At 28.5% G+C, this 20552-nt stretch overlaps 1 protein-coding gene across 1 annotated transcript in view; it reads left to right on the plus strand.

The window, feature by feature from the left end:
• Nucleotides 1-20552, plus strand: part of LOC126894904 (uncharacterized) — a 101881-nt gene that overhangs the window by 26380 nt on the left and 54949 nt on the right. Inside the window, exons 2-4 of the mRNA XM_050666243.1 lie at nt 15496-15554; nt 16217-16349; nt 16664-16959. Of these exons, the coding sequence (XP_050522200.1) occupies nt 15516-15554; nt 16217-16349; nt 16664-16959 (468 nt within the window). The 5' untranslated portion in view covers nt 15496-15515. The remainder of the gene's footprint in view (nt 1-15495; nt 15555-16216; nt 16350-16663; nt 16960-20552) is intronic.

Below are 20552 nucleotides of genomic sequence, written 5' to 3' on the forward strand. Positions count from 1 at the left end.
TGAATATATACTAATTATAATTATTAAATTTAGTATGAAATTGATATTTAATATTGTAATTTAAACGGAGAAATTATAAAAATAATAAAGAAGTTATATTTTGCTTTACTTTTACGTGTATTAAAATTTAAAGGGCTTGATACAATAATTTTCAATAAAAACTGTTTGTTTTTAAAAGTTGAATTAAAATATGTATAATGACATACTAATAGTCCTCAAGATTGGAATTGAGCTTTTTTTTTACAGCCTCGCAAAAGTTCAAAAATATGAGCTTTTTTAATTTTTTCAAAAAATATTTAACTTACAAAATAAAGTNAAAATATGAGCTTTTTTAATTTTCTCAAAAAATATTTAACTTACAAAAAAAAGTTTCGTACAAAAGTTGTTTAAAAGACAATTATAAACAAAAAAAGTATCGTATATTTTTTCATTTAAACAAATATTTTTCGAGTTACATTACATTTAATATGAGTACTAAAATTTATATTCCATTTTTTTCATTTTACGGTTACTTTTTATCATGTTACACTTACGTTAGACACAATGTTATAAATGCATATGTGTGTATGTGTCAGTTTATTTATTTATTGTATCATTAAAGTGTAGTGTATATTAATATACAAGCGATAGAGTAGGTAATTGATTTGACGCTATATTATTTAAACCCAACTAAACGCTAAATTGTACATCTTCGTCAGAATTATTATATTCATCATTAATTTCAACAGATTCATCAAATTCAATATTAACTTCATCTAAATTAAATTTATCATAAGTTTCTAATAACTTATGCCTTTCAATTCGCTTTGCATCAACTTCTTTTCTTATAGCTTTTTTTTTTGAAATTTTTTAGTAATTGAAATGTCAACTAATGATATAAATTTTTTTCTGGTTGTTCTTTGATCTTTAATAAATATTTGTTCAATATGTGGAACTTTTCGAGATTTTTCACATATACAAGTACTAAAATCAACACATTTATATGCCGCAATGTCAAAAAGACTACTTTTTGCTTCAGTTTGGAGTTGTTACACTTTTTTTTTATACGTCACACAATATCCCCTACCCTTCGCTGACTCTAGTACATAGGTTCTCAAACTTATTTCATCTACTGCCCATTTTGAGCATCAAAAATTTTTTAGGCCCCCCCTCAAAAAAAAAAAAATTTAACTTATCATATATAATATCATATATAATTAACTTATTATATATATATATATATATATAGGTATAAAAACAAGTATTTAATAACAATTCAAAATTTAAAATTTACTTGATGAATTTACTTAATGTGATGGATGCACTTGATGCGCATTGACGAGTTTGTTAATATCTGGTTCGAATTTACTCAAAAACAGCCGTAAATCACCACGTTCGGTAACAAGCAACCGATTTCTTTTTTTTGTTACTAGTGTTGTTACGGCACTGAATCCACGTTCAGACAAATATGATGAAGGGAATGGTATCAGAAATCGTTGAACAATTGACCATAAACTAGGGTAGAGTTGCATGATTGGCTTTTGCAGCCAAAATTCTTGATAGCCATTCTTGAATTTAAATTTGATTTCTTCATTCGTGGTCAATTCTAAAAGTTGTTCTTCTATCTGGGATGATTCTGCTGTGTTGACATTTGAAAATGGATCTAATACCCAGTTGGGTATATCCATGTTTAAAATGTCCTGGAATCGTTCTTTGAAATCACTGTGTAAGTTCTCCAAGTGTTGGCAGTAAACAACCAAGTCGTCATTGATAAAAGGAGCTGCTGATAAATTAGGAAAGTTATTAAATTCACGTCTACCAATATTTCTCTTGTAGAATAGCAGTTTAGCAACAAATGTAGCAATGACAGTTTTTGTTTTAATTAAGTTCAAGTCGTCACCTTGAAGTTGGAGATTTACATCATTAAATAACTTATAGAGATCTGTCAAGTACGCAATATCATTCTTTGAAGTGATGAGGTTATCGTGAAGTCCTGTTTCTTTGTTTTTCAGGAACTCTATCACAGAGTCAAACAAATTATAAAACCGAGTCAGACAAGTACCTTTTGAGAGCCAGCGTACTTCTGTATGAAGCAGCAACCGGTTGAAATCTTCATCATTAGCAACACAAAGTTGACTAAATAATCTGTCATTTAATGAGTTGCTTCTGATTTTATTAACGGCTTTAATAACATAATGCAGTGATGTATGAAGGCGTTCACTCAGATTTCTCGCAACTAAATGCTGGCGATGAATGACGCAATGTATGGCAAGCACGTCAGGAACTTTATTTTTTAAATAAGCTATGAAGCCCTTGTGACGCCCTGTCATAGCTGGAGCACCATCAGTAGCAATTGACATAATATTCTTCAGGGGAATTTGCTTTTCATCACAAAACTTTTCCAGTGTATTAAATATTGTTTCTCCTTTTGTATATGTCTCTAAATTTCTCGCAAATAATAGTTCTTGACATATTTTCTCATTTTTTATAAACCTCACGTATGATAACAATAATGCTTCATTAGTTGGTAAAGTGGACTCATCCAATTGAACTGAAAATTGACAAGTCTTCAGGTGATTACACAATGATTCTTCAATATTTTCCGCCATTTCATCAATTCTTCGTTGTACAGAACTATTGCTCAAAGGAATTTTTCGGATAATATCTGCCGCTGGTTTATGGAGCACAGTTGTTATTACTTCTTTTACTGCCGGTAGAATTAAGTCTTCCCCAATGGTATGAGGTTTGCCTGTTTTAGCAATTAACAATGATATATTGTACGATGCGCGAAGTCCATCATTTTCTTGTTTGGAAGCAGCAGAAAAAAGTGTCGATACAGTAGGTTGAGCTAGGTATTTTTTTTCCATATTTTGAAAATAGGTGACATCTTTGCCTTTCATGTCTGGATGCATTTTATTTAAATGATCGTTTAGTCTAAAAGGCTTCATTGCTTCGTTTGAAAATGTTTTTTGACAAATAAGGCACATTGGCGATGATGGATTTGTCCGACTTTGAATAAATCCGTATTTAATGTATTCCGCACTGTATTGTCTTTTTTTCTTTTTTGCTTCCGACATATTTTTTACTTCCTAGGTATTTTATACGAGCAATCAAAACACAATACGGCCAGCACGAAGCGACACCAAATCGTAAACTAAAATGTTCAAATAACCGAAGCCTGAGTATACATTGTGTATTGGACGTAGTGTAATAATAAATACTAAATTATCAGCTATTGTCGCCGTTTCGATAACGCTAATGATTATTATTTACGGGAGACGACGAAAAACTTCTAGGAACTATTTATATCTACACGATAATAGCTAAAAACCTGTGGCCCGCCACGTCGCACAATACGTATTGGTGGTAAATCATTAGCATCATATTATAAGTTAATTCGCGATCAGTGAGTGAGTAGTATTTGGCTTTAATATAATTTTATTTTTTTTTTAATTTTTATTTTTTATATATATCTAGATTCTAGATATATATTAGGCTTAATCAGCTATCGCCCCCTAAGTCCAACTCAAAGCCCCCAAAATTTCTTTGGGCATTCTACCTCCCCCCTAAATACTACCAACGCCCACTAGGGGGCGTTATCGCCCACTTTGAGAATGGCTGCTCTAGTATATTCCGATACTTGTCATGGTACGTTTTAATTAATTGTAATACTTGCGTGTGTGATACTATTGAATTGATGCTTTGTGCCATATATTTTCTATGTTAGTTGCTACAATATCAGCTCTTTTAAAGTAATATCGGGTTTAAGTTGATGTTTTACACACAAATAATATTGCTTAACGTCTTCATAAGTTGGTAATACATTATTACTAAGTTCTTTAGCATCTCCAAAAATTAAACATTTTCATTTATTTCTTGTCAATACACCAGCCATTTTTAACAAATATTTAACACACGTTGCGCATAAAATTAACTAAACATGACTCCGTACGAATGCACAACGATATAAATGCAAAAGCAAGTTCGTTTAATGAAGTGACAATGAAATATTATCGTATCATAAACTTATTAAGATAAGATAGGGCATAAATAGAAAAACCCAGTAATCATAAGAAAACAATATTACTATATTTCAAATGCCTTACGGCACTTCTTAATTTTAAACTAGACTAGTGCAATTTTATAAGTGATATATAGGAACTTAAATACATATTACCCCAACTATTAGAAAGTTAAAAATCAAAATTTAGTTATTCAATCCACCCTATTACTCGATTAAAACAACTACGTTTGGTAAAAAATATGATACACACAACAAAAATTATAAACAATTAAATTCTAAACAATTTTTATACAAATATTTTTATTGTATGTTGAATATTTCGGCTGCGATATTTAAATAAACTAATAAAAACGATTTCAACGGTAAAGATAAAAATATATTGTTTTTATAATTTTAATGACTAAGTATTACATACGACTTTTTTGCTAATAACATTTTTATGGTAAACATTTAGTTCTACAAGTTTAATTCTATAATTTTTCCTGTGAAGAGAATAGATTAAAAGATAAGTGACAAAAACGAAAAAATTACCCTCACAGTCAAATTTTCAACCCTCTTGCGGCATCTGAAGATATTAAAAAATTTTTTTTTTTTGATCTACCATAATCAGGAGACTAAACTGCAACTTTTTTCTATTAAAATTCAATTATCAATATTTTCAATATTTCGTTTCACCCTAATATATATATATATATATATATTGTATACTATTTGCGAATTACGTTATTCTATGCACGGAAAAAATGATTTTAGGATGGTAAATGGTTAGAAATACTAAGGTTAGGAGAACCATATTATAGTATTTGCAACTGTCTTTGTCAGAAATTCTACCCAGTAACATATGGTTGGATCAGCCAAATTAAATTAATTATTATACATGGTTATTTTTACCCAAGTATTTAGGGGTGCTCATCGTTTCCGCCAAATCTGAATAAGGTCGTTTTTTCGTTTCCGCCAAACTGATCTTATACCTGTCTATCTACTAAAAAAAAAAGCTTCCCATACCAAAATTTTCGGCATTTATTAGTTATAGAATTCTATGTTAAGTTCAGGTCTGTATTTATGATTTTTGTGTGGGATATTAATATTAATGAGCAAAATAAAGTAATTTTTTACAATATTTTTTTCCTATCGCCATCAATTGACATTTGCCCTCCTTAACCACTCCCTAAATACAGTCACATCGTTTTGGATAATTACTTATTTTATCACATAAGTACACTTTTATAAACAAAATATGGCGTTTTACCAAAGGTAAATAAATTATAATAGATAACTGTCTTAAGTATGTATATATATTTTTGTAAAAAATAATAAAAATATAGTTTATAAGAAAATTTAGTCATCAAAACATTGAAATAAAATTCAAAATTTCATCAAGCTCATTCAGGTGAAAGGTACCTTTGCATTCTTTTACAAAACAACGCCAACATATGTTACCCGTTTGTATTACTTTATATGCAAAACGAAACTTAAAATTATTCAATAAAATCATTTGTTGGCCTCGCTTACTTCTAATATATTCAAATGACATTTAAATTAAAAAAGTAAAATAAAAAACCCAGCACAGTGGTGTCGTGGTATAGTTGGATCAAGTATATTTATATCTGACAGTGATTAAAATCACTATAAAAAAAAACGCTTTGATGCAAATCTTTAGTTAGTGTTAAATTTTAAAAAAATTGGTGTTTTATTCCAAAAGCTACTTGATCTGCTGATTCCTTATTAATATCTCGATTAAGATAAAGTATGTCGAACGAAAAAGGGTTTATTAAAAACTATTATTTCTCAGAAATAAATTGTGTGGATCCATACACTTTTCTTTATAAAGTTAAAAATGTAAAAAATAAAATCGAGAATTTTCATACAAAAATAGCATTTGATAGCCATTTTCACCATGAAGATAAAATAAAGTCCGAATTNTGGTATAGTTGGATCAAGTATATTTATATCTGACAGTGATTAAAATCACTATAAAAAAAAACGCTTTGATGCAAATCTTTAGTTAGTGTTAAATTTTAAAAAAATTGGTGTTTTATTCCAAAAGCTACTTGATCTGCTGATTCCTTATTAATATCTCGATTAAGATAAAGTATGTCGAACGAAAAAGGGTTTATTAAAAACTATTATTTCTCAGAAATAAATTGTGTGGATCCATACACTTTTCTTTATGAAGTTAAAAATGTAAAAAATAAAATCGAGAATTTTCATACAAAAATAGCATTTGATAGCCATTTTCACCATAAAGATAAAATAAAGTCCGAAATTTTTTTTTTTTAAATTAAAGTATATTACATTAGCATTAATTTAAGATATATATAAAAGTGTCAGACTTTCCGGAATACTTCCAAAAGTTAAGTTGAAAAAGTTAGTATTTTGTGAAAAAGTTGTCATTTTAAGTCCCCCCTTTCGNAGCTAAAAATATAAAAAAATATTATTTTACAAAAATCGTAATTTTTTTTTAACTTTGATGTCAACTTTCACCACGAAGACAAGTCCAGAATTCAAATGTCAAGCATCTATATAAAAACAAGTTTGATATGTTCATTTTTGAAAAAGTTACAGCACATTTTAGTAAAAAAAAATTGAAAAAATTTCGAAAATTAACGATTTTTAAATTTGTAATTTTTTTGGATGTTTCCCCCATTTACGGGGAACGGGGGAATTTTTTTCAATTTTTAAGGGTAATGTTTTTGACTAGATACGATTTGTGATCTTTTGACGTATCGTTGAAAGAAATCCGTTCGGTGAGAGCTGAGAAAAAGTGGTAACAGACACAAAAAAAAAAACACATCATAGTAAAACCAATACCTTCTCAGCTTCGCATCGAAGCTAANCCTTACACAAGATTTAACCACCTTCTTACGCATTCCATAAAACGCCCACGTAAAAGATTCTATCACATTAACCAATCAAATACAGCAAAAAATATTTCAAGAATCTCACCAGAGATCGCTAAATCAGTTTTGAGGGCTTTAAAAATGCTATTTTTTCCCAAATTCCGGGCTTTGCTTCTCTTACAGTGGTTCTTTTACTGCGTGATTCTTTCACGGTTTCTGAACATCCCTCTAGCGGACACTGGGACACCTTGCCATTCTATCTCTGCATCTCTACGGCTCTCTGCAACTCTCAACCAAGATACACAAAATAAATGTGCGTGAGTGTATGTTTCATTCGTAGTTACAATTTTATATAAAATCTGCACTATTTCTACCCTCTTTCGTAATTACTGAAAATATTACACATCTTATTTTCGGTCGAATACTTTTGGTGATATAAATATTCTAACACATATAAACAATGGTATTTATTTATTTATTTTTATTGAGAGGTGACGACTTGGGCCACGCAACGGATTGTGGAGTCGCCACCCTCATGGCTCCCTTGCAAAAGGAAATCGGGTCGCCAACCACTTAGGCGAGGGTCTTGATCAGAAAAGAACAACACCCGTACCATAAGTGGATTTAATAGAAAAAAAAATTTAAAAAAAAAATAATAAGAAAACCAATAATAAGACTATAATACGCAGATACCTTGTAACTATAACAAATAGGTTTATTTGATGTCACCAGTGGTGGACATACTTTAGTAGTCGAAGACCGTTACCTTAAAACTAGAGAAAATGATTTAAAGGAAAAAAAAATAAGATACACGTGAATATTGAAGATATTCACGCAATAAAAAGATTTTTGTTGATTAAGAAAATTAAGGGGACTTTATTAAATTATTACAATTAAGTTAATAGTGGATAAAACCCGAAGGCAAAAACCACTCTGCAAAGAAAGGGACAAAAGAGTAAAAGAAAAAAAAAAATTATTAAGACAAAAAAAATTAACTTTTAAATATCACATGAAGTGTCTTCCGCATCGGAACAAGTCCGGGTACTCCGGACGCGGCGGATAATTTCTGTAATCTGGCCGGCCGGACCGTACTTGGGCACTGCGGGAATAATATATATATATATGTATTAAATATACATGACACACCACTGACCAATAACCTTATAAACAGCAACGCTAAAATTATTTATAGCTCATAAAAAATAAATTTATAAAAGAAAAAGAGGCTCAATACATTATATTAAATAAATAAAAGAAAGAACAATAATACGATACCCAGTCCCGGATGGGACTCATCCTAAGATGGGGATCTCGGCCCCGGAAATGGCCGACGCCTTGTTAAATTAGTGCATTATTAAAATGAACGACACTCTCGAAAAAAAGAAACTATAATTGGCTGCACGCACACAGCAAACAGACCACGACGGTGGTTCAAAGGGAAGAGAGCACACAAAAATTCCTACACACCGGGCGAGACACAACGACGACGAATCCGTTTGGGAGAGGGTATCGGCTTAAAGATTTACAAAATATACAACAGATAAAAATATGAACAATATTAGAATTATACAGGTATGGACAGTGATGGCCAGTGTATGTGTCATATAGGGAACGATTGTTAAACTGATAAAGAATATTGTTTGTATAGCGTTAACACTATAGATAGTAATCTATCTATATCATAAAATTCACATTTTGTCACGTTACATTATCTACATTTATATACATAAGCATACTAAAAGTTTACATGACTAGATTGCATTGTGTTCTATTACTTATTGAAGCGCCACAACCTGGCTGGACAGAGTACTAGCACAATAACATCATAGTTAATACTCCAACTAATTATAAGCGTTCTCTAAGGCAGTGGTTCTCAACGTGGGGGGTGCGCCACCCTAGGGAGGCGTGAAAATGTTGAAAAAAAAATAAAAAAAATGAAAACGTTGCCGTTTTCTACGCCTTGCCGGTGTGTTGGTCGCCGCCATGGTCGATCAGTAGATATACATTATACACCGAGCGATTATTACGATTTTATCGTATAACAATATTACGGTATTAATAGAAGCATTGTTTCGGCGAAAAACCGCCACTCGACGTGATAAGAAGAAATTGTGTTTTTAATATTATTACTGGTTGTAATTTGATATAATATCATAACTAAAAATGTCAAAATCAAAAAAAAGATTGTATAGTGCCGATTATATTAAATACGGATTTAGTGTAATTGAGAAAAATGGAAATCATTTACCTCAGTGCGTGATTTGTCACATAGTTTTGAGTAATGATGCGATGCGACCTGGACGATTGGAACATCATTTAATCACTAATCATCCCAGTTTAAAAGACAAACCGATCGATTTTTTTCATGCTAAAATAAACTCGGTAAAACGTATGAAACTTGATTCTACTGGTCATTTTGCAATGGAAAATGAAAAGCTTATGGAAGTTTCTTACAAGATTGCCTTGTTGATAGCTAAAGACAAGAAACCACACACTATTGGTGAGTCCCTTGTAAAACCTTGTTTACTTACTGCTTGTAAAACTATATTGAACGAAGAAAGTTGTGCTAAAGTTGCAAAAATTTCTCTGTCAAACAATACAATAAAACGCAGAATCGATGAAATGGCTCACGATTTGAAGAATCAAATAATAGAAAAATTAAATAAGCCTCCGTTCTTTTCACTTCAGTGTTGTAATAAAGAGAAAAATAAAATATAAGGATAAGGTGGGCGATGAGATAGAGATAGTAGGAAAGGGATTATAAGTTATTTGGATTGTGTTAGATTCATTCATATCATCTTAATCCTACCTCTTACCCACTCTACCCTATTTCTTAATATTACATCAATATAGTGCATGTCTTAAGACTACACTTACCTTGATGTCCAAATGGATTTGTAGATAGATGGTGAATTGTGATGTTCCTTGTTGACGTCAATATTTTAAGTTAATTTAAATAAATAAAAATACTGATATGAGGGGCAACATATTGAGTTTATTTCTATAACTTGTATTAATTATTTTGACAAAAATATATAAGTCTTATAATTAAAATTAACAAAAGTAACGTGAATTTTACATTATTAACTTTTAATATGAAAGTGTAAAATTATGGGGGAATAATAAGTGAAAATGAAAGTGAGAGTATGCGAGAGAGATGAAAAAGAAAGAGTCTCTGTGCTAATTTTACTAGCCCTTTTATATTAAATTAGTTGGTAAGGTAATGAAGGGAGGCTAGTTTTTCTTAATAATTTAACTATTTAATCTAACCGTCTGTTCGGCGCCACAGGTACTCTTATGGTAATTAAAAAGATGGACATTAATGTAAACATTGCTCCAAATGAACGATGTATTTGTAAAAAGTAATAAAATAATAGTCGGTCAGAAAAATATTTAAAATTGATAATTATTTGTGTAAAAATTATTCTAGAAGTTTCTCGGATAGTCTCGAAACTTCTATTTTGATTCATTACAGTGTGACATAACAACGGACATTTCGTAGAATTCTCAATTACTGTTTTATTTTAAATTTATTGATGATAAAAAATTCAAGGAAGAAATATTATTCTCTCAAACTCTTAAAACAACAACAAAGGCGGTTGATGTATTTTCTGTTCTTTCTGATTTTTTGATATCTAACAGTCTTTCTTGGGAGAAAGTATTTGGTATATGTACTGACGGAGCACAAGCTATGACTGGCTGTAAAAATGGTTTTATTCAACTAGTCAAGGAAAAAAACCCTAACATAATTGGTTCACACTGCATCCTTTATAGACAGGCTTTAGCTTGCAAGACTTTACCTAAATTACTAAACTCCGTTTTGAGTTTGGCAATAAAAATTGTTAACTCTGTAAAATCTAGTGCTTTTAACACTAGAATTTTTAATGTTTTGTGTAATTAGTTGCAAAGTGACCATAAAACTCTTATTTATCACACAGAAGTTCGTTGGCTGTCTAAAGGTAATATGCTTGATAGAATGTACAGTTTAAAGTCTGAGATTGAAATATTTTTAATGAGTGCTGGGAAATTAGATTTATACAATATTTTACGGATAAAAAATGTATGTTTTATATAGCATATTTAGCAGACCTCTTTGGATTCCTAAATGTTCTAAATTTAGAACTTCAAGGACATACAAATATTCTGAAGTCGTACAATACAATTTAAGCTTTTTTTAGAAAAAATATCATTGTGGCAACGCCGTCTTTGTACGACCAAACCTAATTTTTCATCTTTTCCACGGCTTAATGAACTTCTTGATGATACCAAAAATCACATATAAAATATCGAGAATGAGTTTAAGGAATTGATTTCAGCACATCTGGTATCTTTAAAAGACCAACTATCAAAGTATTTTCCTGATATTTCTACAGAAAACTGACAATTTAAATTAGTATTAGATCCATTCAAAATGGATGTGGACATACTTCCAGATTATCTTCAAGAGCAAACTATCGACCTTAAAAATGATTCACAAGCAAAAGAAGACTTTAAAAATAAGACTATTGAAGATTTTTGGCTGTGTTATCTCTCTATATATCTGGAAGTTGCCAATGAAGCTGCAAAGTTATTGGTTCAGTTTTTTTCCACCTACCTCTACGAGTCTGGTTTTTCGGCGCTTGCTTAAATAAAATCAAAATAACGAGCACGATTGGACGTGGAGAGTGATTTGAGATGCGCATTATCACAGATGTAGCCAATCATAAAAAAATTGATTAAAAATAAACAGGGGCAACCCTCTCATTAATTGTATATTATTAATAGTTAATATTAATTTTAAATTATAATAATATTTTTTTTTGTGCAAATAAATTAATTTAATAATAAAAAAACGTCATTGAAGTTGTTTTCATATTAATCCAATAACCAACATTAAAGTATAGTTTACATATAAATGTTATGCATATATCAATCTTATAGTAGTGATGAGGGAGGCGTGAAAATATAAAATAGTTTGAAAGGGGGCGTGGACCTCAAAAGCTTGAGAACCCATGCTCTAAGTTGTCTCTCCATTTATCGACTAGCCAGTCTGATCTCTGCCACAGTGCGGGCAATTGGAGTGTAGGGCACTAGTATAATCTATTGTGCAAAGAACCGAAATTGAGCTCGCATCTACCCTAGATCACTCATTGGACGACTGAAAAGACGTAGGCCTTTTGGAAATAGTTTGTTGCACAGGACAATTATGTTGTTTAGAGTTTCTTTATTTGTTTTATAAATTATTAAATAACAAATATATTAGTGTAAAACACCACATACAAGATTAAAGACTATACCACATAAATATACAAAAGGGTTTAAAAAAAAACAGAGTTATAATAAACTTAGATTTCACCTTGGGTAGATTTGATATAGAATTGTACTATAAAAGTAGTTTTACGCGAGTTAATAATAACATAAACCGTATAAATATAACTGCGTACATTAATGCGTAAACGTAAACATCGATAATTGTTACATCAACAACATCATTCATCTCAAGAGAATATCTGTCTTATCAGGATAGTCAGAGGTAAGTGAAACATTTGTTTATATACCAAGTCTATAATAAATCCTTTACTGAAGAACTTTTAGTAATAAACAATTAGAACAAGATAGGTCATTGAGAATAAACTAAAATATTTTTATAAAGAAATACGATACTTGTGACTCGCCGGAAATTAGTGTACGCGTTTTTGTGCAGGAGTTAAGTAGTGACCCTTCTTTATAATTCCATATTATTCACATATTAGACGTCTTTACACAAGCATACATACCCCGAGATCCCTTTCTATTTCATTTTATTGTAGTCACTGCCCGGTATCTATAGCCACTTTTACTTTCCATTTGCTGCCCATCCTTTTTACACTACGCCTTTTTTACTTCTTTTTGTTTATTACATAATTGAAGAAAAGTTCAGGTTTTTATTGTAATATAGGTCATTATTTTGTAAAACTGAAAACAAAGCATTTTTGTAATTTTTGGTTTAATTATGAATTTCTTGATCTATTATTACAAAAATATAATGTAGTCTATTATTTGTAAATCTAGAAGTAGAATACTTTTGTAATGTTTGGATTAATTGTAATTCCCCGAATTATTGTTACTAGGTCGGGAAGCAAATATTTATAAACATTTTTGAAAAATGATTGCATTATGAATTTTATAAAAAGAAAAACAAAATATTTTAGTATATAAGACAAAATTGAATGATTTGTGAGGGGAGAGAAGACCTCGGGAGTACCGAAGGTAATTTCATTCAGCGTGGTATGTTTGTGACATTAAGTTTTTATTTTGTGTATTATTTATTTATCCTGTTTTAAGTGTATCTTTATTTTATATGTTTTACTTTGTTTGATTATATCTTTATTAATTACTTTTGCGTTATTATTGAACAATTATAACTATATAACTTGATACAAAATTTTCCATGAGATAAATTGTTACTTATGAATAAATGGTCTACAAAGAATTTTCATCATAGATAATAATATACTTTTTAAAAATCAATTTTTGCGCTGATTTCAAATCTGCAATTATATTTTTTCTATCACCTTTAAATTTTTTGATTATTATAAATTGTAAAAACAAATATTTATTTAAAAAAAATAATTAAAATGGAATTTAACAACACAACAGCGGACAAAATGATACCAGAAACTAGGCACGGAATATCAGTAATCAGTATATTATAGAATACTATATGATATAACTATACGGAATATAGTTCTAAATAATTCAATTGTAGCATCTACTTAAACATCAAAAGTTACAGAGAAATGATTATTAAGACTTCTATAACAATGATTTATTAAAGTAAAAATACAAAAAAAAAAAATAGTAATTTCAACGAAATATTGAGTTTTTCATATAAATTTACTGGAATATTAATAATATAAGTTCCCGATCACATATCAATCTAAAAAATACAATTTTTTTTCCTCATAAAATTTTTTATTGAATGATATAAATTCTAAACTTGCAAGATGAGCTAAAATAGTGTTTAAAAGTGCAAAATTTCTAAACTATAAACTTTTATAAAAATCAACTTTAAAGGATCTTTAATAAGATAAAAATTACATTTTCAATTAAAATTTTGCACGGATTATTTTTAACATAATAAAAATTAATAACAATTTTATTTTATTTTATTTTACCCTTACAGTAAAATTTTCAACCCTCTTGCGGCACCTGAAGGTATAAAAAAAACTCACCTTATTCCTTTTCATCGACATAGCCAAAGAATTAATGGTTTCAGAATTGGAATTAGTAGTTTTATTTCGTCTTAAATTTATAACAATTAAATGTATTACACATGAATCATAAAATCTTAAATACACCAATGTGAATAATACTAATGATAATGCCACAATGGCGCTGATATAAACAAATAATAATAATATAATAAGATAATGCTATAATAAGATGGCTGCGACAATGCAGACATAGAGAGAAGACCAAAAACAACTCGATTTAGCACAAACGATAGCATTAATAATCACAACACAATTTGTCGACAACTTATTGTTATGTATCCAACAAATCATTTGTGATATTTTTAACTAGTCAATTAAAATATTTTTGTCAAAATATTCATGGAAACTTTTACAAAATTAATTATTATGAAAATTTACATCACTAACTACAGTACACATGAAATCATATTTAAAAATAATTACTATAAATATCGTTTCGAACAATAGATAAAAATTTACTAAACATCTGTTTAAATAATTATCGTAAAATAAGTACTTTAAGTACAAAACTTTAGGAACTATAATAAACTCATTGTAACAGAACTATCAAATTAAACTAAAACGTTTTTATAAATATCAATTAAAAAGTTTTCAACAAGATTATTGAAAAATTTGAAAGATTACACGAGTATGTATGCATATTTCTAATAAAATAAAAAAATATTTCTCAACATAATACATTATTATGTGTAAATAGAATATATGCAATAATTTAATACAATTATATGAAATATTAACTTATTGGAAACTTTGTGAACTGCACATAAGACTTCAGTGTAATAAAAATTTCAAGTAAAATAAATGTTAAAAATAAATTTATAAGTTTTCATCCATAATGTATTACTAAGACATTCATATATATAAGTTGATATAAAACAATTTACTTATCCGAGAAATTACAGAGATGTTAATTCTCATTACAATTAAATTTACCAAATTATCTACCATGATTCAAAAATTCCAAAGATTACTGAATTCTAAATGAAGTTATTTGCGCTTCTAAAACTAACAAAAAGATCATAATTATTTACTAATAACTAACTTACATAAAAATAATTTTCCTAGTAACCCAAGTAGACGACTTAGCGTATTAAAGGAGTTATTGATACAATTAATTATAATTTATTGTTTGAATTGGGTTATATTAAATGAAATTTTAATTTAGTTATATACATCCACTAAAACTAATATAGTAAAGGGTTTATTCCATTTATTTGACATTTTTTCATAACGATATCACTTAGGTATTAATTATGAGCAATCATGTTATACAAAATATTAGTTAAAAATCTAGATTTATATTCAAATCTCTAGTAAATTATAGGAAAAAAATTGTAATGACTCTCCCCAAATTAGATTAACTTATCATTCAAATCTATTAATAGTTGCCATAAAAATATTTTGTATTTTTTTCAAGTTTCACTGTTAAAAAAAAAAATGATTGTTCATACATATTTACAAGTCATCATTTTCTTGGTAAGTGAACTCAGTAACTCGATACCTAAAAAACAAATAATATATATAGATTTACTGTAAAATGAAACTAGATATTTCATTGAAATATATGTTTATGATATATTCATAATTGTGTAATTGATTATTAGCACTTACAATTCCATTGTATTTACAATTTAATAATTATGATTTCTTTTAATAAATAACATTCTTACAGGAGATTATAGATACAAAACACCAAGGCCCTTTTATAAAAATAACTCAAATCATAAAATAATAAGTTGCGAAGATGTCCCTTTCAGTTTAATTGATTAACCAATAAGAAGAATCTTTTAATTAAATTTATAACCACAATTTCTCTCCTTATAAATAGGCCTATGAAAAAGCGTTTTCTAGCTCATTCGACACTTTATTTTTCTAAAAAATCTAGACATGAAGTGTCTTTGGCCCAGAATATTTCATGATTGAGCTTTAACGTCACAAATTCGAAGGTGGACCGTTTATGATTTTTGTTATGTCTATGATCTGTTATGATCGTTTTCTTTTATATATTATATTTAGTTAATGAGCTATATTTTATTAATTATTTTATTTCATTTTTATTTTATCGGAAACAATTTTAGGTTTCTTTGGGATTTTCTTCAGTTTAATAGTTTTATAATAACAATATGTTATTTTTTAAGGGACTAATACTTACAACAATAGCCAATGAAATAATTGAATACTTGTCTTTTAAAAATTTACCAGTAGCACGAGAAGAATTTTATAATTGCTTAAATAACATTGAATTTGACGACAATATACAAATAGATAAAGGTAAATATCTGACTAAATATATAGCATAGAGTGATTCGAATTCTGTAGATTTTTTTTAAAACAACCCATTGTCATAAAAATGCTAAAAAAATGTGGTATTTTTGTGTCATTAACTAGAAAATATTATTTGATATTGGACAACAATTATAATCAATTTAAGCTGTAACTGACTAAAGTAGATTACAGTTTCAATTGCAATTTTTTTTTTTGAAAATAGAATATTCGCCTTTTATCGTATATATTTATCTCCTTACATTTGTCAATTCGAATAATTCTTGTTTTTATTAAGTACATGATTATTTGATTTTCTTTAGAATCCTTATATCCATTTTTAAATGACATAAGAGAAAAGTATGTATCCGGTAATTTACAACTGATCAATACGAGTGAAGAGGTAATGAAATTTATTGGAGGGTTCGAAGATTTAAAACAAAAAAAGACCAGTAAAGAATTAAGGAAATTGATTGGAGTGTTTGAAGATTTAACACTAAACAAGACCAGTAAAGAATTAAAAAACGTCCAAGGAGGACAAACATCAACTAATATAAAAGATTTCGAAATATGCTGTACTATGTTTCATGAGAGATTGTTTAGGGTGGAAGAACCTATAGTAATTTTTTTATTTTGCTTTAATTATTTTTTATACTTTTTTCAAAAATAATAAAAATCGTTAATTATTTTTATCAAAAAACTAGAGTAATCCATCGTTAAGCTAACTGAAGATTTTAAATTTTTGTCATTTACATCCATACGATTATTGAAAATGTAATTCTACAGGATGTTTTAACAACTCTAATAAGTTTTGATTGAAATATCCATTAAATATTTTTCATTAATTTTTTTTAATATTTGTTATACGTTCGAACAATAATTTTTTTTATAAAAAATGATAATTTTATTTTAATATACGAAAATGGGAAAAAAAATTTGAAGATCGCCATTTTAAAGAAGAAATTTGGAGAACATTTTTTTTCATTTATGTTTAGTTGTCTATTATCTGTAGCACTATAAAATTATTCAAGATTTTAATTTCCATGTGATTTTTTACGATATCGAACATCAAAATATGTATTGAGAAAAAGGATAGAAAAAACGAAATCTTTTCTCGCTATACTATACGGGGTGATTTTTTTATCATAACCCACTCAATTACTTGCATAATAAAAATAATTTAAACATTTTTTTTTATTACTATCTTTAGTTACACATTATTCTTTAATTATTAACTATGTAATACTTTTTAAGTTCATCCCTTATGCCTGGTAAGGGTGTCAACTTTGTTTTTTTAAATGGTAACACATATTTTTAATTTAATAAAATGTTTGAGTTTTTAATTCAATAATAAATGACATTTGAATTTTTAATAAAACTTAATTTGTTTATTAGGTATAAACATTTAAAGTGTNGTTTATTAGATATAAACATTTAAAGTTTCAAATTTTTGAGTTAATATATAGGTATAATACACAAGGGATTACAAATACAGGTAGCTAATTGGTTTTTTATGACATCGATATTAGCAGGTACACAACATTGTTATTATCAATGGTAGTAAGGTACATTGTTGTGAGTTTATAAATACACAACTGACAATACAAAAAGTATAACTATTGATAGTCATAATTTATAATAAACAATCCGTGAATGTGATAGCAATATCATAAAAAACCAATTAGCTACCTGTATTTGTAATCCCTTGTGTATTATACCTATATATTAACTCAAAAATTTGAAACTTTAAATGTTTATATCTAATAAACAAATTAAGTTTTATTAAAAATTCAAATGCCATTTATTATTGAATTAAAAACTCAAACATTTTATTAAATTAAAAATATGTGTTACCATTTAAAAAAACAAAGTTGACACCCTTACCAGGCATAAGGGATGAACTTAAAAAGTATTACATAGTTAATAATTCAAGAATAATGTGTAACTAAAGATAATAATAAAAAAATCACCCTGTATAGGTAATAGGTATGTAGATAATTTTTTCTATAAAAATTATAAATTCTTAAATGAGTTCCAGTAATTCAACTTATAAATTCGATAAATAGATGATAGCAGATCTTTTTGAAATTATTAAGTTGAAACAAGACCTTTGTTTTGTTCAAATTGATAAAAACAATGTTTATTTTCTGATATTTTACTGAAATATCAAATAATTAAAAAATTCACTTTATAATCTGACAATCAATTTAAGACGAAATTAGCTTATTTGATATATTATTAATGATTGTTTATTTATAACTCTATCAAAGACATAATAAAAAATGTAATTGAATAATATCAATAGAAATTAATTGGTATGTAATATTTTTAGTTAACTATAAACAAAGATATTGTTGCCATTGCTTTAAAAGATTATAGCTCAGCTATAGATATGCTGTAAGACTGCTTCAAAAAGTATTATTGTTTAGATAATGACTTAATATAAAAAAAATAAGTAATATTATATAAATAAATAAATTACGTAACAAATGAATGTATTAACAGGATAAAAAAAGTTATAAACCAAAGTTACTATTTATATTATATTTATCATATCATTAAATTTAATACTTTCTTTAGTTAAAACGCCTGTTCAAAAGTTACGTGTGAGTACGTTCGAGCTCCACGTAGCTTAAAATCGCCCAGTACCACTCTCGTCGCAATGATAAAAACCGTGTCCGGCACACTTCCGGCACCTTCCTGTCATTACTTTTGTGTATGCGGTTGACGTTAGATCGTTAGATAGCCAGTGATTTGGCATAGTTTTCTTTGTTGCGTTCGTGTCGGCCTGTATACGTACGGTCATTAAGTACTCAATCCATATTTGGAGTTGGTGTTCTTAGTGTACTCACACCGGTGGTGTTTTTTTCTTTTGTTCGGCGAGTTAGTGCGTCCTGTCATTGTAAAATTAATGGTGACACTCAGTATTGTTAACGTCGGCCAAGAAGTTTTTGTTGTGGAGATCTCAAAGCATTGCAATATTACGCAGCGGAGGAAGTGTCAAATAGCTGGATGATGTTACTCCTTTTTTTTATGTTAATGTTCTTATTATGTGTAATTGTTTGGTTTGTATATGAGAATCATGTCATTAGAAAAAATAGAATAAATTGTCTTTAGTTTATTATTCGAGTGTCAAGTAAAACATCCGACCCGTCATTTATATTAAGATAATTAACTTAACGTTTAAATATAAAGTCTTGGAATATTCAATATGGGAATTAGGATTTCATTATAGTATATTTTTAAAACACCAATCAAAGCATTTTTTCCCCTAGAGGGATAAAAAAATTATAAAACAATGTTATTATTTATGAATTTAATCATTTTTTTCTTAGAATAATTCACACTGCTCTCAAAAACAAACGAGTGTCATGTATAAAAATGATCATTGTATGCATCCTATAATCATTACCATTTTTTAATATTTTCTACATTTTCAAAAAGAATATTTTAATTTTATTTAATTTCAATTTTCTCAGCTCTCACCGCACCGATTTCTTTTAACAATACGTCAAAATATCACAAATCTCATTTAATAGAAGATATTGCCCTTAAAAATTAAAAAAATTTCCATCATTCCCTGTAAATGGAGAAAATCCACCAAAAATTACGATTTTTTAAATCGGCAAATTTTGACATTTTTTTCTACTTAAAACTGCCATAACATTTTCAAAAATAAACAAATTAAAATAAATTTTTTTTTAACTCGCTTATATTAGTTTTACTTGTATCTGGGATGTTTGTAACTTTCCACGCGCACGCGCACGATACTAGACGGTCGTAACGCATTCACCCCAATCCGCTCTACAGTCGTCGAAAATAATATTTTCCAATCCGTAGATGAGCGCGTCATCGATTATATATATATGTTAATAAATTTTTATTGAGACACGGCTCCGTTACTCGTGCTACCTTTATCAGCCGTCGCCCTACTATTAGTATGTCGTAACACAGTAAAGTGTATTAAGGTTTAAGTGTGAATGTGCAACTATGTGTACGAAGATAAATATGAGGAGGTGGTGCCTGCTGTTTAGGTATTCACATGCGTGTTGTCGTACAGCAGTCACCGTGCTCAGCTGACACTCCGGGTTAGCTGTGGGTGTCGAAAGGTTGTTGTTATAGGAAGGGAGAATAAGAGTAACACCTAGGTATGAGGTGCAGACGAAGTGCAAGACACAAATACCAAGTGTACGCAAAAGGAGCCCAAAGTAT

This window comes from Daktulosphaira vitifoliae, unplaced genomic scaffold, assembly GCF_025091365.1.
Source record: "Daktulosphaira vitifoliae isolate Bord-2020 unplaced genomic scaffold, ASM2509136v1 Scaffold_1, whole genome shotgun sequence".
NCBI classification, from domain to species: Eukaryota; Metazoa; Arthropoda; class Insecta; order Hemiptera; family Phylloxeridae; genus Daktulosphaira; species Daktulosphaira vitifoliae.